This window comes from Siniperca chuatsi, linkage group LG24 (genome assembly GCF_020085105.1).
Source record: "Siniperca chuatsi isolate FFG_IHB_CAS linkage group LG24, ASM2008510v1, whole genome shotgun sequence".
In the NCBI taxonomy this organism is placed as follows: Eukaryota; Metazoa; Chordata; class Actinopteri; order Centrarchiformes; family Sinipercidae; genus Siniperca; species Siniperca chuatsi.
In genome coordinates this window covers 1,799,745-1,816,651 of record NC_058065.1, presented here as the reverse complement: position 1 = coordinate 1,816,651, position 16,907 = coordinate 1,799,745, and the positions used below count along the sequence as shown (strand labels likewise).

At 41.5% G+C, this 16,907-nt stretch overlaps 1 protein-coding gene across 4 annotated transcripts in view; it reads left to right on the top strand.

Annotated features, from left to right (window-relative positions):
- Positions 1–16,907, top strand: part of LOC122871882 (kalirin-like) — a 51,357-nt gene that overhangs the window by 23,109 nt on the left and 11,341 nt on the right. For 3 of the 4 annotated variants that reach the window (XM_044187418.1, XM_044187416.1, XM_044187419.1), the window contains 17 exons: positions 1–67; positions 319–428; positions 849–918; positions 1,005–1,094; positions 2,768–2,860; positions 3,681–3,792; positions 4,555–4,745; positions 5,131–5,232; positions 5,354–5,508; positions 6,634–6,736; positions 9,746–9,907; positions 10,179–10,383; positions 15,512–15,568; positions 15,663–15,766; positions 15,926–16,054; positions 16,138–16,251; positions 16,826–16,896. In XM_044187418.1, the coding sequence (XP_044043353.1) occupies positions 1–67; positions 319–428; positions 849–918; positions 1,005–1,094; positions 2,768–2,860; positions 3,681–3,792; positions 4,555–4,745; positions 5,131–5,232; positions 5,354–5,508; positions 6,634–6,736; positions 9,746–9,907; positions 10,179–10,383; positions 15,512–15,568; positions 15,663–15,766; positions 15,926–16,054; positions 16,138–16,251; positions 16,826–16,896 (1,935 nt within the window). The remainder of the gene's footprint in view (positions 68–318; positions 429–848; positions 919–1,004; positions 1,095–2,767; positions 2,861–3,680; positions 3,793–4,554; positions 4,746–5,130; positions 5,233–5,353; positions 5,509–6,633; positions 6,737–9,745; positions 9,908–10,178; positions 10,384–15,511; positions 15,569–15,662; positions 15,767–15,925; positions 16,055–16,137; positions 16,252–16,825; positions 16,897–16,907) is intronic. The other variant, XM_044187417.1, reaches the window with a different exon arrangement.

Sequence of the window (16,907 nt, the reverse complement as noted above, 5' to 3'; positions counted from 1 at the left end):
GTACATCATGGCTGAGCTCCTTCAAACAGAGAGAGTCTATGTCAGAGATCTGCAGGAGTGTATTGAGGTACTCGCCTTACACCACAATACTGTGGTACTATTTACCCCACAGTACTGTAGAATACACATACACATAGTAGCACACAACACCACAAGTCCTTTTAGATTCTAAAATACCACATAGTACTTTGTAATTCAAAACAGGTTTATGTAATGCAATACTTCATGATAATGTACTTTGTAAGTCTGGAGCTGATGCAGTAATACTACATCATAGTGGATAGTATTTCGCAAGAGTAATACTTTTTACTGGTGCAGACGTACCTGTGGGAGATGACGAGCGGCTCAGAGGACGTCCCGTCTGGTCTCACCAACAAGGACGACATCGTGTTCGGAAACATCCAGGACATCTACGAGTTCCATAACAGGTACTGCAAAATATACTGCAAAACATGTACTACAGTAGGAACCATCCAAGATATCTACGAGTTCCATAACAGGTACTGCAAAATATACTGTGATACTACAATACATGTACTACAGCTGTACACATGCAGGACATCTATGGGTTTTACAACAGGTACTGCAAAATATACAAAATATGTACTACAGTAGTACACATCCAGGACATCTACTGGATATATTACACCACTGCAATACTATGTATAACTACAACATGTACTGTAGTACTACAGTAAGTTCTACAGTACTACACAAGTAAATAGCATACCCATATGTTGGAAAACGTACTACAGTACTCCAAAGCTATGGTACATACAGTGTATTTATTTCCACTATGACACTGTACAGTATTCTGTGTGTAGTAACGCAGTACTCTGTATTTTCAGTATTTTCCTGAAGGAGCTAGAGAACTACGAACAGCTTCCAGAGGATGTTGGACACTGCTTTGTTACCTGGGTAACCAGTTTGGTTAAATCTTTTAAATTAATAATGTAAATTACAGATGAAAATACTCTAAATAAAGCTTCCTGTCTCTGTCTCAGGCTGATAAGTTCCACATGTACGTGACGTACTGCAGGAACAAACCAGACTCCAGTTTACTGATCCAGCAGCACGGCGTGGGATTCTTCGAGGTCAGACCCACTTAACTTTGTTTAACAATATCTGTCTGGGATCTTAATAACTTAATGATAACTAATAATTTAGTTCAGTGACACTTTATTTTTTACGTGTCCTGTAGTTTTCTTTAAAAATTCCTCGAAAAGAATTACAGATATGTAGCTGTAATTTCTTAGGAAGATAATGTCATTTGGTACTAAAAATCTACAATTGGTGCATTTCCAGTTAAAAAATCCCATTTAATTGTTAGTGTAACATACAGCGGTGGTTTCCAACTGGTGACCGCATGTGGGTCAACTTTGTCAAGAAAACAACTTTACTTGTGTAGTGAATTTCCAAAACAACACTTTTATTTTGAAGTACTGTTTCCTGTGAGTCAGGACATCTACGAGTTCCTGAACAGGAACTGAAAAATATACTGCAATACATGTACTACAGAAAGAAACGTCCAGGACATCATTCCACAACGGGTACTGCAAGATATACTGCAGTATGTGCTATAGTAGTCCACACCCAGGACATCTTCGTACTCCGTACAAATAGGGTATGGATGTTGGCTGCGTTGGTCACATGACCTTCCGTTGACTGTAGTGGTCCCTCCAGACTGGAAGCTAGCTAACTCCACAACACCGACTATATTAAACCTGGTTTTACTTAAACTGAACACAAAAAGGAAAAACAATTCTTATGTTGTTAAAGGCTAGCTTGAAAATTAATTTTATTCTCTTTATTATTTTCAGAAAATCTGTAAAAACAGTTCTAAAAGTCTGACTAAGCCTGAATTGTAACTGCTATTACACTGCTTTTTATTTTTAGCCCTAAATGCTCTCTCTTGCTTCTTATTTCATTGAGTTTAAGCTCCAGTTGCACTTATTTCTTTTTTTTTTTTATATTAAAATTGAGGGGTGGCTCGGTGGGTAGCTCTGGCCCCTCGCAGCAAGAAGGTTTTGGGTTTGTATCCACTGACAAAAGTAAAGGATGGATGGATGGAAATAAAGCTGAATGGGTGTTGCGTTGGTCTATGTGTGTGACAGCGACTTCAAAGGGATATTCGGACCCTGAGGCTAGACTGGTTGGAAACCATTGACCTAAAAAGTAATTTAGTCAGTGCACAGCAAGTCAGCTGAACATGCAAGAAGCCCCATTTGTCTTAGTGGGTGCACATTTTTGAGTTTATATGGATCTCTGTAAAAGAGTGTGTACTGTCTCAGAGCACTGCCACCATTTTCTCTATAATTAGCACCAAATTACGAAGCTCTTTCCAGAAAATGTTCCAAGAAATAATTCAGACATTAGGGGACCTGCAAAGTAAAGCATTACCTTTCGTTGTTGTTTAGTCTGTGGTTCCCAGCCTGGGGAGCTCAAACAGGTCACGAGATGTGAGATGTTTACTGGGGTAGGAAATTAATTAATTCTGCTACATACAATTATGTTTTTCAGGCTTTTCTCTAATCTTTGCTTTTTTTTTTCTTGTGAAATACTGCATAGTTTTAACACTTCAGGCCTAATAACGGAAAATCATTCAATCAATTTAACTACTCACACTTGAGTTGTTCAGTTCAGTAGGTGCAGGTCGCAAGTACTCGTCGTTTTGTATTAATAGGGCAAAAGGTTTGATTTATAAGGGTGGAAGGGCTTCAGTTTGATTTATAATTGGTTAGTAATTTTCCCTTTTGTTTGTGTGCAGGAGGTCCAGAGGAGACATGGTCTAGCCAACTCCATCTCCTCAGCTCTCATCAAACCAGTTCAGAGGATCACCAAATACCAGCTGTTGCTCAAGGTAATGCTACGTAATTTTACAAGTTTTCATCCTTCAGCCACATTCATAACAAAGTTTCTCCCACAGCATAAGAGCTCAGAACAGCATTTGTTTAAATGGCTGTTCAATTTAGAGTAAAGCTGAACCGACTTGTGTCAGAAAACTGAAGGTTTGTTCCTTCTGGCTGTTTGGAAAACACAACACCTCTGAGGATTTCACCGAGTGCAGCTTTAAATCTAAAACAGTTTATATGCAGCGCAAAGGATCCAGTCTGTGTGCCGAGAATAATAAATGAAACACATTTTATGTTAGTCTGAAAACTTCCCCTCAGACTCTTCAGCTGCATTTTTTATGTTGTCTTATTTTTATCTGTTCAAGGTAACATTTTCAGCTGTTTCTCAACCTTTTAAAAGTATCAAAGTTTGCTGTTTCATGTGTAATATTATGTTTTACCAATAAATACATGTACACAAAAAAATTAGCATATCATTCCATTTTTGTTCTGCATTAATCATTATTATGTGCCAAGAGAAATGGACAGAAAAGATGAAAATGAGATTCGTTAGGAATATTAAGAGTTTGTAATTTACTTACTAACAAGTAGCTGCAAAAAGTGCATCATCAACTGTCAAAATGAAGGGAAATGCTGCCAAAATTCAGCATATGGAAAAAATAAACTAAGAGAGTAACCTTTGTTTACAGAAAAAAAGAGATATAAGTATGTGTTTATGTGAGTATCTCGTAGCAGTTTTAGTGTTAATTTGTTAAAACAACCAAGGTGTCAAATATACAGAATTTGCTGTATTTTTCTCAAGAAAGTTTTGTGCTTGTGTGTTTGCAGGAGTTGCTAGCGTGCTGCGAGGAGGGGAAAGGCGAGATAAAAGAAGGCCTGGATGTGATGTTGAGCGTCCCAAAGAGAGCAAACGATGCTATGCACGTTAGCATGCTGGAAGGTAATACACCCAGATTATTTTTCATACCATGAAGTCAGGACAGTGCTCTTACTGAAAAGCAGTTTGAGGGTTTTAACTGTGAAGCTGCTGAAGGGCTTTTACTGTGAGGCATCTGTATGTATTTTACAGTGAAGTAGCTGTAGCTCTTTTAGTTTGAAGTAGCTGCAGGTCTTACTGTGAAACAGCTGCATGGCTTTTACTTTGAAATATCTACAGGGCTTTTACTGTGAAACAGCTGTATGACTTTTACTGTGAAGCCACTGAAGGGCTTTTATTTTGAAATATCTACAGGGCTTTTACTGTGAAACAGTTGGATGACTTTCACTGTGAAGCCACTGAAGGGCTTTTACTTTGAAATAGCTACAGGGCTTTTACTGTGAAACAGTTGGATGACTTTCACTGTTAAGCCGCTGAAGGGCTTTTACTTTGAAATATCTACAGGGCTTTTACTGTGAAACAGCTGGATTACTTTTACTGTGAAGCCGCTGAAGGGCTTTTACTTTGAAATATCTACAGGGCTTTTACTGTGAAACAGCTGGATGACTTTTACTGTGATGGAGCTAGAGTATGAAGCTTCCATTGTCTTATTTTCGTTGCTGAGAGCATTTGTACTACAGAACAAAACTTTCAGAATTTCTTTAAGCTTAAAATGCACTAAAAGTTAAATCCTGACATATGTAAGGATATTTCCTGAGGACACAACTCTCCTACCGATGATAAGAGGTGACATTAAGACTGACCTTGCTGTGATGTCCCTGTCAGGTCTGGAGGAGGGTCTGGAGGTGCAGGGCGAGCTCCTCCTGCAGGACTCCTTCCTGGTTTGGGAGCCGAAGTCTCTGATCAGGAAGGGGCGGGACCGACACCTCTTCCTGTTCGAGCTGTCACTCATCTTCAGCAAGGAGATCAAGGATTCGTCCGGACGAACCAAATACCTCTACAAGAGCAGACTGAGGGTAACACACACACACACACACACACACACACACACAAATTTCAATACATTTAAAGTGAAATTTCAAATTGAAATTAATTTCGGTCCGGAAAAAATTACATAAACAATAAGGCAAAAGATTTTCAACAGATTGAAAAGGTGTACAATACCATAATAAAAATATATTAGATTTTAATATTTATATATTTTATATTTACCTTGCAAAACATGCTCTACATGGGGACGCACTGCTTCCTTTGTCCTACAGCAAAAAAGTACACATAAGCTGGTGTGTTAACTGGTGAAATGTCCTCACAATCAGGTTAAACCAACGCACAAACCAGTATACAAATGAACATCTGATTTACCTGCTGCGGTCTCACTCTTACTTCATGTCACTCTCTCAGACCTCAGAGCTTGGTGTGACAGAGCACATAGAGGGGGATCCCTGTAAGTTTGCTCTGTGGGTTGGACGAACGCCCACATCCGACAACAAGACGGTCCTGAAGGTGTGTGCGCTCCAGCGGGATAGCGCCCATTCACTTCTATCTGATGAAATATTATATATTGATCGTGCAGTTGTGTAACAATATTCTAATGTTTGTTGGCCGTCGTCCTCGCACTCCACAGGCGTCATCGTTGGAGCTGAAGCAGGAATGGGTCCGCAGCATTCGACAGGTGATCCAGGAGAGGCGGGGCCACCTGCGGGGGGCGCTGAGGGAGCCCATCCCCCTCCCCAAGACACCAAACCCCACCCTGGGGCGACAGCGCAGCATCAGCCGCAGGTCAGCACACACACAGAAACACAGTTAACACATCCACGTTAGACGCCTCCCACCTGTCAGCTCCACTGAGTAAAACTGCCAAACTAACCGACGACCGACGGTTCTGTTAATATTTTAACTCCAGTACATTCCGTCCACACCAAACTCCATTCAGAAATCACTCAGTTTATCGCTGCCCTACTCATCATCAAACACTGACACCTCATACAACCAGCCTGATGGATTTATACACATTAGTTATTTCTGCTAAATCCGGCATATAAATAATAATTAATAATACTTCTACTGCTCCCTCCATGGTGTTTTCAGTGTTCTTACTCATACTGGCTTTAAAAGGTTGCCATAATGTGCACTATAAAGCGATCTTAATGTCTAAAATTGACATTTTTGCTGGATCCTTAAACTCATGTTGTTCGGGCAAACCAACATAAATTCATTTAACATTTTAGTTTTCAAAGACACCAAATATGTGAAACTGAATATGTCAGGCAGTGTGGAGAAACGTGTTTACTAACGTTAAAGACACTATGTGCTATTTGGTATATTTTAGGATTTTTATTTGCCCTTTAAGAACTCCTTAAACTCTGCATATAATCCATTAAAAACCCCTTAATATATTATAACCAATTCATTTATCTAATAATTATCCCCAAATTTGGGGTGAGTCACTGAATTTGCACCCTAATTGAAAAATGAAGGGCTAACTGTAATGTTGTTTTGTAAATGGGGTGTTTACTGTACCCCTTAATCCATGAAGAAAACCAATTAAAAACCCCTTAATGTGTTACATCCAGTAATGTAGCCCAAATGCTAAATACTGATAAGAATCCCTTAAAATATGCAACTGAAATTATTTTAGAGCTTTTAAACTGTCAAGTATTCCTAATTAATGCGTAAATCAATGTGTTTTAAAATCTACTTAATTTCTTAATAAGGACTTTTTGAAATTACAGTGTTTTTTAAGGGGTTTAGTTTTTCAAATTAATGGAGGAATTAAGGGATCTCTGAAGGGGTCCAGACCAAACGCACACTTAACGCGTGTGGAAAGGGGCGTCCACATACTTCTGGCCACATGCTGTGTTTTACACCTGTCATGGATAATTTGCCTCTGGGTGTCTCTCTCAGGGAGACCAGTGAGGATGCAGACAGTCTGGGTGACGCCAGCAGTCAGCCCGACACCGTCTCCATCGCCTCCCGGACGTCGCAAAACACCGCCGACAGCGACAAGGTAACACACACACACACACACACACACACACACTCTGTGTATCCAGAGGGGTGTGTCGCACAGTCTCATGACCTCACCGCTGGCTGCAGCTGGCTGGGTGTGTGTTTTATGTGTAAATGTATGAGGGAGTTTCCTCTGTTCGTCGTTAAGACTCGAAACTTTCACTGCTTTTCTGCTCTCCTGACGGTGAGGTATGTTTGATTTGTTTTACCTGCTGTTAGTTGGCTGAGGGTGGGGTCAGCAGGGCTGGTGCTGTGACCTCTGACCCCTGACGCTCTGACACACTGGCTGTTAGCAGTGTTCACAGCGTAGGAACTGCTTCTTGTTGTTAGAGGTGGAGGAAGTATTCAGATCCTTTACTTATGTAAAAGTACTAATACCACACTGTGAAAAATACTCTGTTACAAGTGAACTGAAAATGTTACTTAAAGGGACAGTTCACCCCAAAATCTAAAATAGATATTTCTCCTCTTACCTGTAGAGCTGTTTATCCATCTGGATTGTTTTGATGTGAGCTGCAGAGTTTTGGAGATAATTAGTTGATTAATAGATTAGCGAATATTTTTAAAGCAAAAACACCAAATATTCTCAAATGTCTCAGATTTGCTGCTTTTCTCTGTTTTATATCACAGTAATGTGATTATAGTAAATATTATGGACATTTAATACTGCTGCTTTATCCTCCACTACATTTATTTGACAGCTTTAGTTACTGGTTATACATAAACAAACATATGATATGATGCAGTACTGTGCTACTTATCTACCCAGTAGTACACAAAGTATTAAAATTGGCTCCACACTGACGAACTACAACATTAAAATGCTCTCATAGGTATTCGTTAGTGATAAAAACTGAATAATATAATATTCTATAATGATATAAAACTGTGAAAGGAGCCATTCTGCAAAATGAGTACTTCTGATACTTTAAGTACATTTTGCTGATGATACTGTACTTTTACTTAAGTAACATTTTGAATTCAGGACTTTGGGAGTGTTTTTAGACTGTGATATTTCTACTTTTGCTTAATTAAAGGATCTTCTTCCACCAGCTGAGAAATAAACGCAGTGGAGTCGAAGTATAAAGCCGCACACACTGGAAATACTCAAGTTTAGTACTCGAGTAAATGTGCTGAGGTGCTTTCCACCGCAGCACATCCATGTGTTTGTATTCGCTGCATGTGTGATGCTAGCTGGGCTGTGCATCACATCTGTGTTCGATTAGCACGGGGAACACCCCGCTATTCCCTACAGCCGCCCTGAGTGTGTTTGTTTCCTCCACCAGCTGCAGCCCACGTGCTCGGGTTCACTATCAGTCAACACGCACACACACACAGAGTCACTGGTAACCATGGCGATCTCGTCTCGCTGTCCAAGATCACATGGTGTTTTCTACTTCGCACCCGACTCGTCCTCATCAGTGCGCCCTGCTGTGATTGGACGGGTGGAGAACAGACATTAGGATGATGTATGCAGCTCTCATGCTTTGTATTTCTGTCATCCGTCACGTCGTGTTTCTTTGTCCCCACTGAGTTGCTTTGGGTTTGGTGCTGCTTGGAAGCTGTCGGACAGCGGCCTCTTGGGAGAAGATGAATCATTTCTGCAGGGAATGGGATTAATCTGGTCCCATCTCAGAACCTGGATACGATGGCCTCATTTATCAAAGGTTTTAAAGGTTGTTCATCGGCTGTTTTGGTGACTTTATCTGCGATTTTTATAATTGTGCTATGTTTTTAGCCATGCTAGCAGCAGCATGACTCTGGGGGTGGCAATGTCTGTCAAGACTGACGTATCTCATCAACTTTTGGATGGATTGCCGTAAAGTTTGGTAGAAACGTAAAATGTGATGACGAGTAGCGCCATCATCAGGTCAAAATGTGTCCAACGCTTGTGACATTCCCATCAGCCTCAGCTGCACTGTGTGTTTACTGCTGATCAGTAAATGTTAGCATGCTAACACGCTAAACTAAGAAGGTGACCATGGTTATAATCACGCCTGCTGAGCATTGTAACACGTATTTAGTGTGGCCTGACATATGTTTTAACTCACCCTTATAGGTGGGTGGATCAATGCTTAAATCACTGATACTACTGATACCAAGTCTGTAATTATCAATACTTGCCTCAATGGGATCGATTCCACATAGAATGGATCACGTTAGATTACCATGAACAGTTTGGTTATTTAATCTTAAAAGGTGTGTTTTAATTAACAGAATAATAAATGTTTTAATGCTGATGAAAATATATTCAAACGTAGCTGTTATTGATACATTCACACGATAACTCATGACGCATGGATCTCCCATACATCACAATACATATCGGTATTGGTGTCAGTAGTGCTCTACTGTTACCTGGATCCAAACCATATCTTGTGGTGTTCCCCTCCCCGACAGGACAGTATCTCAGTACAGCTCCTGTGTTAAAGAGTTTACAGCTCGACCAGCAGGTGGAGCTGATGCTCAGTCAGTCTGAGAAACAGAGAACGGTTAAATATACAGTTAATGAGTCGGTTATTTAGATGCTGTTTACAGCCCGAAATGTACAAATCATTTGCCATGAATCTGGGGGGCGATTCATTCTTTATTTTGTTGATGACGAAGCGTTGGGGGGATCTTACATAATGCAAATGCTGTTAACACAGGTTTGTTACTTTTGAGAGCACCGCACTCCTATAATGTCACTAATGCTACAGTATCTTTCGGTATCATAATAATAATAATATTAACAGCCACATTCGAACATTTCCCCTGTTAAAGTTTGGATGTACACACCCAGCCAGCTGCAGCAGGGACAGCAGCACACGCCCCTCTGGACACACTGTTTGTGTCTGTGCTACTTTAAGAGCTTCTAGTACTAATGATGATAAAGTTATTATTTAATAAAGAAGTAGCAGGATAGTGGAGGCTTCTTAGGCTGTGAGCCTGGTGGGACAGATCCAACACCTTCAGTCTGTTAGACGTAAATAACCCGCCTCACCTGTGTGTCTCTCTGCCTCTCCAGCTGTCGGGAGGCTGTGAGTTAGTGGTGGTGTTGTTGGATTTCTCCTCCGGGGGACCGGGAGAGCTCAGCGTTCGCTGCGGTCAGACCGTGGAGCTGGTGGAGCGTTCAGCCGAACGGCCCGGGTGGTGTCTGGTCAGAACGACAGATCAAACGCCCCAGCAGGTAATAAATCAAACGTCCTCAAAATGTAATGAACCAAACGCCCCCGCAGATGACAGATCAAATATCCCAACAGGTAACAAATGTCCCCATAGGTTAAAAAAACAACTTCCTCATAGGTAACAAGCTAAACGTCCCCCACAGGTAACAACGCTAACACCCAACATCTCTCTCTCTATATATAACTATATATATCTATCTATATCTATAGATAGATATATCTATAGATATATCTATCTATAGATATCAATAACAGCTTTGTGTTTCCCTGCAGGAGGGTTTGCTGCCGATGAGCGCCCTCTGTCTGTCACACTCCCACAGTGCAGCCGACATGGAGGGGCTCATCCCGGCTTCCACCACCTCCTCCAGCACCTCTTCCACGTGCACCACCACCTCCTCCTCCTGCAACTCCTCCTCCACCACCACCACCTCTTCCTCCAATAGCTCCAGCTCCTCCTCTACTCTGAGCGCTGGGAGGGGTGAGTATCCGGATCGCATCCGTCTTCCTGTCTGACCAGGTCACATGACACTTCGTTAATGATGACTGCCTCTACAACAGCCTACAACAAAAGCGACAGAACAGAGTAAAAATACATAAACAAATAAAATAATATAAACATGCATTTTTAAAGGAAAGGATTTAGCGGTGAAACTGCAGATTGCAACCACGTGAACACCGCTCGCCTCGCCCTCCCCTTCCAAGCGTGTAGGAGAAACTACGGTGGCCACGAAACTCGCAAACGGCCCTATCTAGAGCCGGTGTTTCCGTTCTGGGCTACTGTAGAAACATGGCGGTGCAACATGGCGGCCTCCGTGGAAGGGGACCCGCTCCCTCTGTAGATATAAACAGCTGATTCTAAGGTAACGAAAACACGACGCTTATTATTTTCAGGCGATTACACACTAATGAAAACACACTGGTAAGTCAGTTTGCAAATGTATCGTCGAGGTAGATTCTGCTTTAATTAAAGTCTTACAAGCACCATTAAACAAGGTAATTAACATGTTAGCTTATGTCACATCTCTAGCAACAAGAACTGTAAACTGTCAAGTTCTGAAAGCGTTCTCAGATTCTTACACTTCTGTGCTTCTTGGGTCAGAAGGTTTCTGATTCAAGTCATAATTTTGCAGATTGTAGGCTGTATTTTATCTCTGCTGAGGTCATGTGTGGCTGCTTGTGTTTAGCTAACGTTTAACATTTCGCATCTTTGACTTGTGTTGTTCAGTAAAAAAAAAAAAAAAAAGGGTTTTGTAGAAAAACAACTTTATGTTTCGCCAAAGAACGTATCGAAAATCATATCGTTTTAGTTTCGGAACCAAGACTCGGGTATTGTGTTGACTATTCGAACCTACCCGGTCCTCGTGCAGGCACACAGTGCTGCGAGCTAGCTGCGGATCTGCAGACTCGAGCTTCGGTTCAGAGTCGGCACACAGAACTGAACCAGGGTATTGGTTGTAACACATCATTGCGGTGCATCATTCGTCACCATGCGACATCACATCCACCAAAATGTCATTTAAAACTGACAGTTGAGCTAAACTTGGCTAGCGTTAGCGTTAGCTGATGTTAACTTGACCTAATTACTGATAGATTAACATTGGCAGCTAGCTGAAGTGTTCTGTTCGTTCTCCCCATAATAATTTAATATTAATTTAGTTATCAGCCGTAGATTCAGTCCAACTCAATGTTCGGTTTTTATTTTTTGTGATGACAGCAGAGGTAAACCAATCAGAGCATGGCTGATAGGTTTGTTATAGCCTGTGTTTCTCCACATCGTGTTTTCTTATCAACATATTAGAGTTTTTCTGTTGCCCTTTTACTCCTTCCTCCACCTGCCACTGCTGCAGCACCTCCCAAGTTTGCCTTATGTCACTTCCTGTTTAAACAGAGGCAACTTCAGACATCCTGAACCCGCACCACGGTGTATGTGTGTTCACATCCTGTCTCTCTCTCTCTCTCTGTGCCCCCTAAATATTTAAATATATGTTTGCAAAGTTGTAAAGACACACACACACAAGTCCTTGTCTGCTTGTTCTGCAGCTGAGCATGAAAAATTAAACGCGTTTTGTTTCTTTGTTAGGATCTGCCGCTTCACATTAACATCTTGTGACTGTGTGTGTTTTAGAGAGACAGGCCAAACTAATGAGGACGTATTTGAAAGAGCATCTCTTTCTCCCTGTTCTGAGCTTCTTTCCACAGGAATCTGATAAAAGCATCTTAATGCTGCAGCTCTGGAACAGACCTTTTTCATGGGACACTTAAATTAAAGAGTCTTTAATGTTATTAATTCCACTCGTGCAAATATAACAAACCAAATGTCATTCATCTGTAATTATTCCACTTTTACTGTCATTCCTCGTTATTATTTCGTTTTTTTGAAGAGTTCCTCACCTTAACATTTAGTTTCACTGATGTAAGCAACCACACTCTGCACCACGTGGAGGCGGCGGCCCGGCCTTTACGCTCAATACGCAACTGCGTATCGTAGAGAAAGTTCCTGGGAGACGTAAAGCCAATCAGTGGCTCTGACCCAGATCAATGGATAGATCATGTCAAGCCAATCAGCATGTCTGCTGGTGAGTCTCTGACCGCACGTGTAACGGCAGAGAGAGAGGGACTTTATTTCATCGAAAGGCGGCAGGCGGCCCGCTGCATGCTGAATAAATATCCGACAAGCCGCCCTGCATCGACCTGTCAGCATTCTTACACTCAGCTACAGTTGCATTTACCAAATACAATTAACGCCACGTATTCACGAACCATTCAGACTGTTAGCGCAGGAATGATCCCGTCTGTGCTCGAGTGTCGGCTGGGTTGTGCTGTTTTTCTGCCGGCGTCGCTGACAGTTTAGAAAGACTCGAGGACGTTGCTCTGGTTTAAGAAACTCTTAATGAGGGCGTGTTTACTACAAATGTGTGCTTATGCCCACTTTATAGACTGCAGGAATGTTCTCGCCACATTGTGGCAGGGCTGTCATGTTGTCCTCATAAAGCAAATAATACTTTTATATAGTTAAACTTTAAAGAGTTTATAGTTGTATTTCATAGTTCTCGGCTCCAGGCAAAGCAAGGAGGGCCCCTGTTGTCTAGAGCCGGGTCTGGGTGGCACTAAGGCATCATACTGTTGGGGAATGTGGCCTCAGTCCATTAAGGCAACTTTGTCCCCGTCTTAATCTGTAATCTGGTTTGGCGAGATCTCACACGGTCCAGTGGTGACACAGTTTCAGGGTTAAACATTGACCCGAAGGAGTTTCAGACTCAACAGGAATCTGCAGTTTAACATCCTGTGTGTGTGTGTGTGTGTGTGTGTGTGTGTGTGTGTGTGTGTGTGTGTGTGTGTGTGTGTGTGTGTGTGTGTGTGTGTGTGTGTGGCTACCTGCTGTGTCTTCTTCCCCGTCACAAAACAATGGGAGCTGCAGTTTAAAAATAAAGTGGTTGTTTTCAGCTCAGCTCTCGTGTTTATTTTGACTGATTTCGTTTTATTTCACTTCCTGGTTCATTCTTTTCTGTAGTTTATCTCCATATTATATATCTTCTTTTTTTGTATTTTAGCATCACTTAGTCTTCTGTTATATTCCTTTAATTTGTTTTTCATTTTATTCAAACTAAAGTTTGTTACTTGTACTTGTTCTATCAGTTAGATTTTTCTATTTTATTTATTTTGGCATGTTTATTTCATTGTTTTTTTTATCATATTGTATTTTATTAAAACTGAATTAGTTCTGGTTATTAAAGTGTACTTACTTTATTATAGCTATTATGTTTTAGCTAGTCTATTTTATTTTATTTGATCATATTTTAATTTATTTAAAATTTTACTTGTTTTATTTTTTATTACATTTATCATATTTTTATTTATACTTAATTCATTTTGTTTTTTACTTACTTTTCCTTCATTTTTTATTTGGTATATTTTTTTACTATTACTTTATTTTCTATAATTTTTTTGTCATTTTAATTACAAATTCATGTATTTTTATTATCTTTAATCGTCAACAGTGACAGATTTCATTGTTGTCAACATAATGAAACTACTGGAGCACATTCTCTTCCTCGGATAGCCCCGCCCCCACGTCATCTAACCCCGCCCCTGTGGTTTAGCCCCGCCCCCGCAGACCTCTGACTCCTCCGTAGTTTCACTCGGTGCTGTGGAGAGAAACACCTCTCTGTCTGTCTCTTCATTTCCTCCCGTCACTTCTTAACTGCCTTCTGAATGGACTGATGTCGGGGGGCAGAGGTGCATGCTGGGATTGTTCTGCCGTTTGGGGATGGATTGTGAGAGAGGGAGAGGACGAGCGAGGTGAGAGACGAAGAGAGAGTGTTATAGAGGAAATGTGTGTTTGGTTAATGAGTGATAGGACAAGGTGAGTGTGTTGACCTGTCGCTCGCTCTCTGTCTGCTTTACTGTCTCTCTGCCGTTTCACCAAAACTAACACACACCATTGGCATGTAGGAATGTGTTTGTGTTGAACAGGACACGCAGGTTTTCGTTATCTCTAAAGTAGTTTCACGCAACCATTACACACCACACCCAACACACACACACACACACACACACTTAGTGCACTGTGTGTGTCCAGTCAGCGGGAGGCCGTCGTCCACTCACCTGAAAGAAGACGAGCTGTCTGTCTGTGGTGGTGGAAGAAGTGCTCCTTTTAATCCAGTAACAATACCACAGTGGACAAATATAAAAATATATTCTATTTGAGTAAAAGTACGTCAAGGATTACCAGCAAAGTGTACTTAAAGTAAATTACGGAGCCTTTAAGGTCGCAAAAGATGTTTTTATTATCATGTGCAACAAGATAAAAAAATCTTTTTTTCAGGTGTTTCTCCTGTTCGTTTATTTTTTCTTTATTTTGTGGAGCAATTTACAACTTTATTATTCTTATAAGTACGCGGTGACCTCACGTAAGAGTCGGGCTAATCAGTAACACAGGTGAAAACACCAGTGAGGGGCCGTGGGGCCTTTATTCTGCTACGGTACATTATATTTAATAAGTTGATCATGTGTTTTGTCTGTGAAATCAAAGTTACTAAAGCAGTAAATGAATGCAGTGGAACAGAAGTATAAGTAAGTACAGTTCTTGAGTAAATGTACTTTCCACCACTGCTTTACATGAACTTCAGTCACCAGGTTACAGTCAGTTTCTGCAGTAATCGCAGTTTCTAAACCTGTTTTGTGTAATCAGGATTATAGAAACCTAAATTTCCCCAGTTTTTTCTGCAACACATCTCTCTTTGTCTTTCCTCTTCAGCTGATTATTGTGTTTATATTTTTAACTTTTTATTTAAACTCATAAAGTCTCTTAAATACCTTACATGTCGTTGTTGTTTGCTAATGTGTTGACTTTAATAAAGTTATACGGAAAAAAACAAATAAATACAAAAACTGGACCCTGACACCCCTCTTATTTTATTCTTTATTTTGGGGTTTCTGGCGGCGTGAAGAACTGTAATTAAGAAGGATGTTTTCTAGTGTTTCCACTCTGCTTAAATTGAAAATATGCATAAAAACAGGCGGATGGAAATGTATTCTCTCTTATAAATTCAGATTTTTTAGCATGACCATACGTAAGTCCAGTATCTGTCTGTGTGTCTCTGCAGACTCCAGTCTGTACAGCTCTGAAGGGTCGGGGCTCCAGACTCAGACAACCAGCCAAAGTGAGACAGTAATCATCACTGAATTTACTCACCTTACTGATGTGCAGTGAACTCATCGTGACGCTGATGACACCTCCCTGTTTCTCTCTCTCAGGTGCCACCTCCCCGACAGTGTATGGAGCGGGCGGAGCTCCGGGGGGCGCTGTCGGCTCTCCGGGCCCGAAACGCACCGTCTCTGGAACTGGAAACACGCTGAAGGTAACGGCTGATCGTCCTCGTAGTAGTACTGTGGAGTAGAAGTATAAAGTAGCAGATGACGGAAATGCTCAAGTAAAGTAAAAGTACCTCAAAATTGTGCTTAAGTACAGTATTTGAGTAAATGTACTTCCAGTAGTGGTAATTGTGTGTTTGTTGCAGCGCTGGTTGACCAGTCCTGTCCGGAGGCTGAGTCAGGGGAAGGCTGACGGACAGAAGAAACCTCCAATCAGAACCAGGAGGCGGGACAACAGGCCGGAGCAGACCACACCCCTCACCAACGCACAGACGGTACACACAAACACACATACAAACACACACACACACACACAGGATAACGTTGCAAAAGATAAAGTAGTAGTTTGTTTCTGCAGAAGGCGAGGAAGGAGGAGGCGGGGCAGAGTGGAGGGGAGGAGGAGCCAGAGGAGGAAAGCCACACCCTTCTACCACCTCCCATGCAGATCATCAAAGACCCAAACAACCCAGAGGTAACGGGGGGGAAGACGGAGTTAAGGTGTTAGTACTGTGTTCTTCAAAACAGTGCTTCACAGAGTCTGAAGTAACTGGACGAAAGTCCTATTACGACTTTAGCATTTAGCTACGCTAGCTGCACGGTGGAGTTCAGGACGTCAGTGTCAGAGTACATGCGATAGTATGCAAACGCCAGGGGAGATTCCAGGATTTTTTAAATGAGGAGGCACAGGGGGGGACCATGGGAAATCTCTCAGAAATAAATACCCTAATACAGGTGGCATTACATGAGAAGTGGCACCGCACAAGAGCCTGAAAATCCTGTTTGTATTGACGAGGTGTTTTGTTAATTTGCCGAAAAAGTTTCGAGTTTGTAAAAAACGTGGTACTGTTGTTGTCTGTCGCAAATGAAGCAGCTAATCTGATCCAGTGGCGTTGGAGGGGGCACCAGGGGAGGCCAATCATATTTCAGGAGGCCAGATTTTGGTAATAATTCCCGTGAAATACCAGGATCTCATTTCCTGGTATTCAGCCCGAATTGTACAGGAGTTGGTTTTTGTTTTTAACATGTCGCTCTCTCGCTCTCTTCAGGCTCTGGATTCAGATCAGGGCTCCAACGAGTCGGACACCGAACAGCGAAATAAAGCGCTGAGAGGACGCATGTAAGACACAA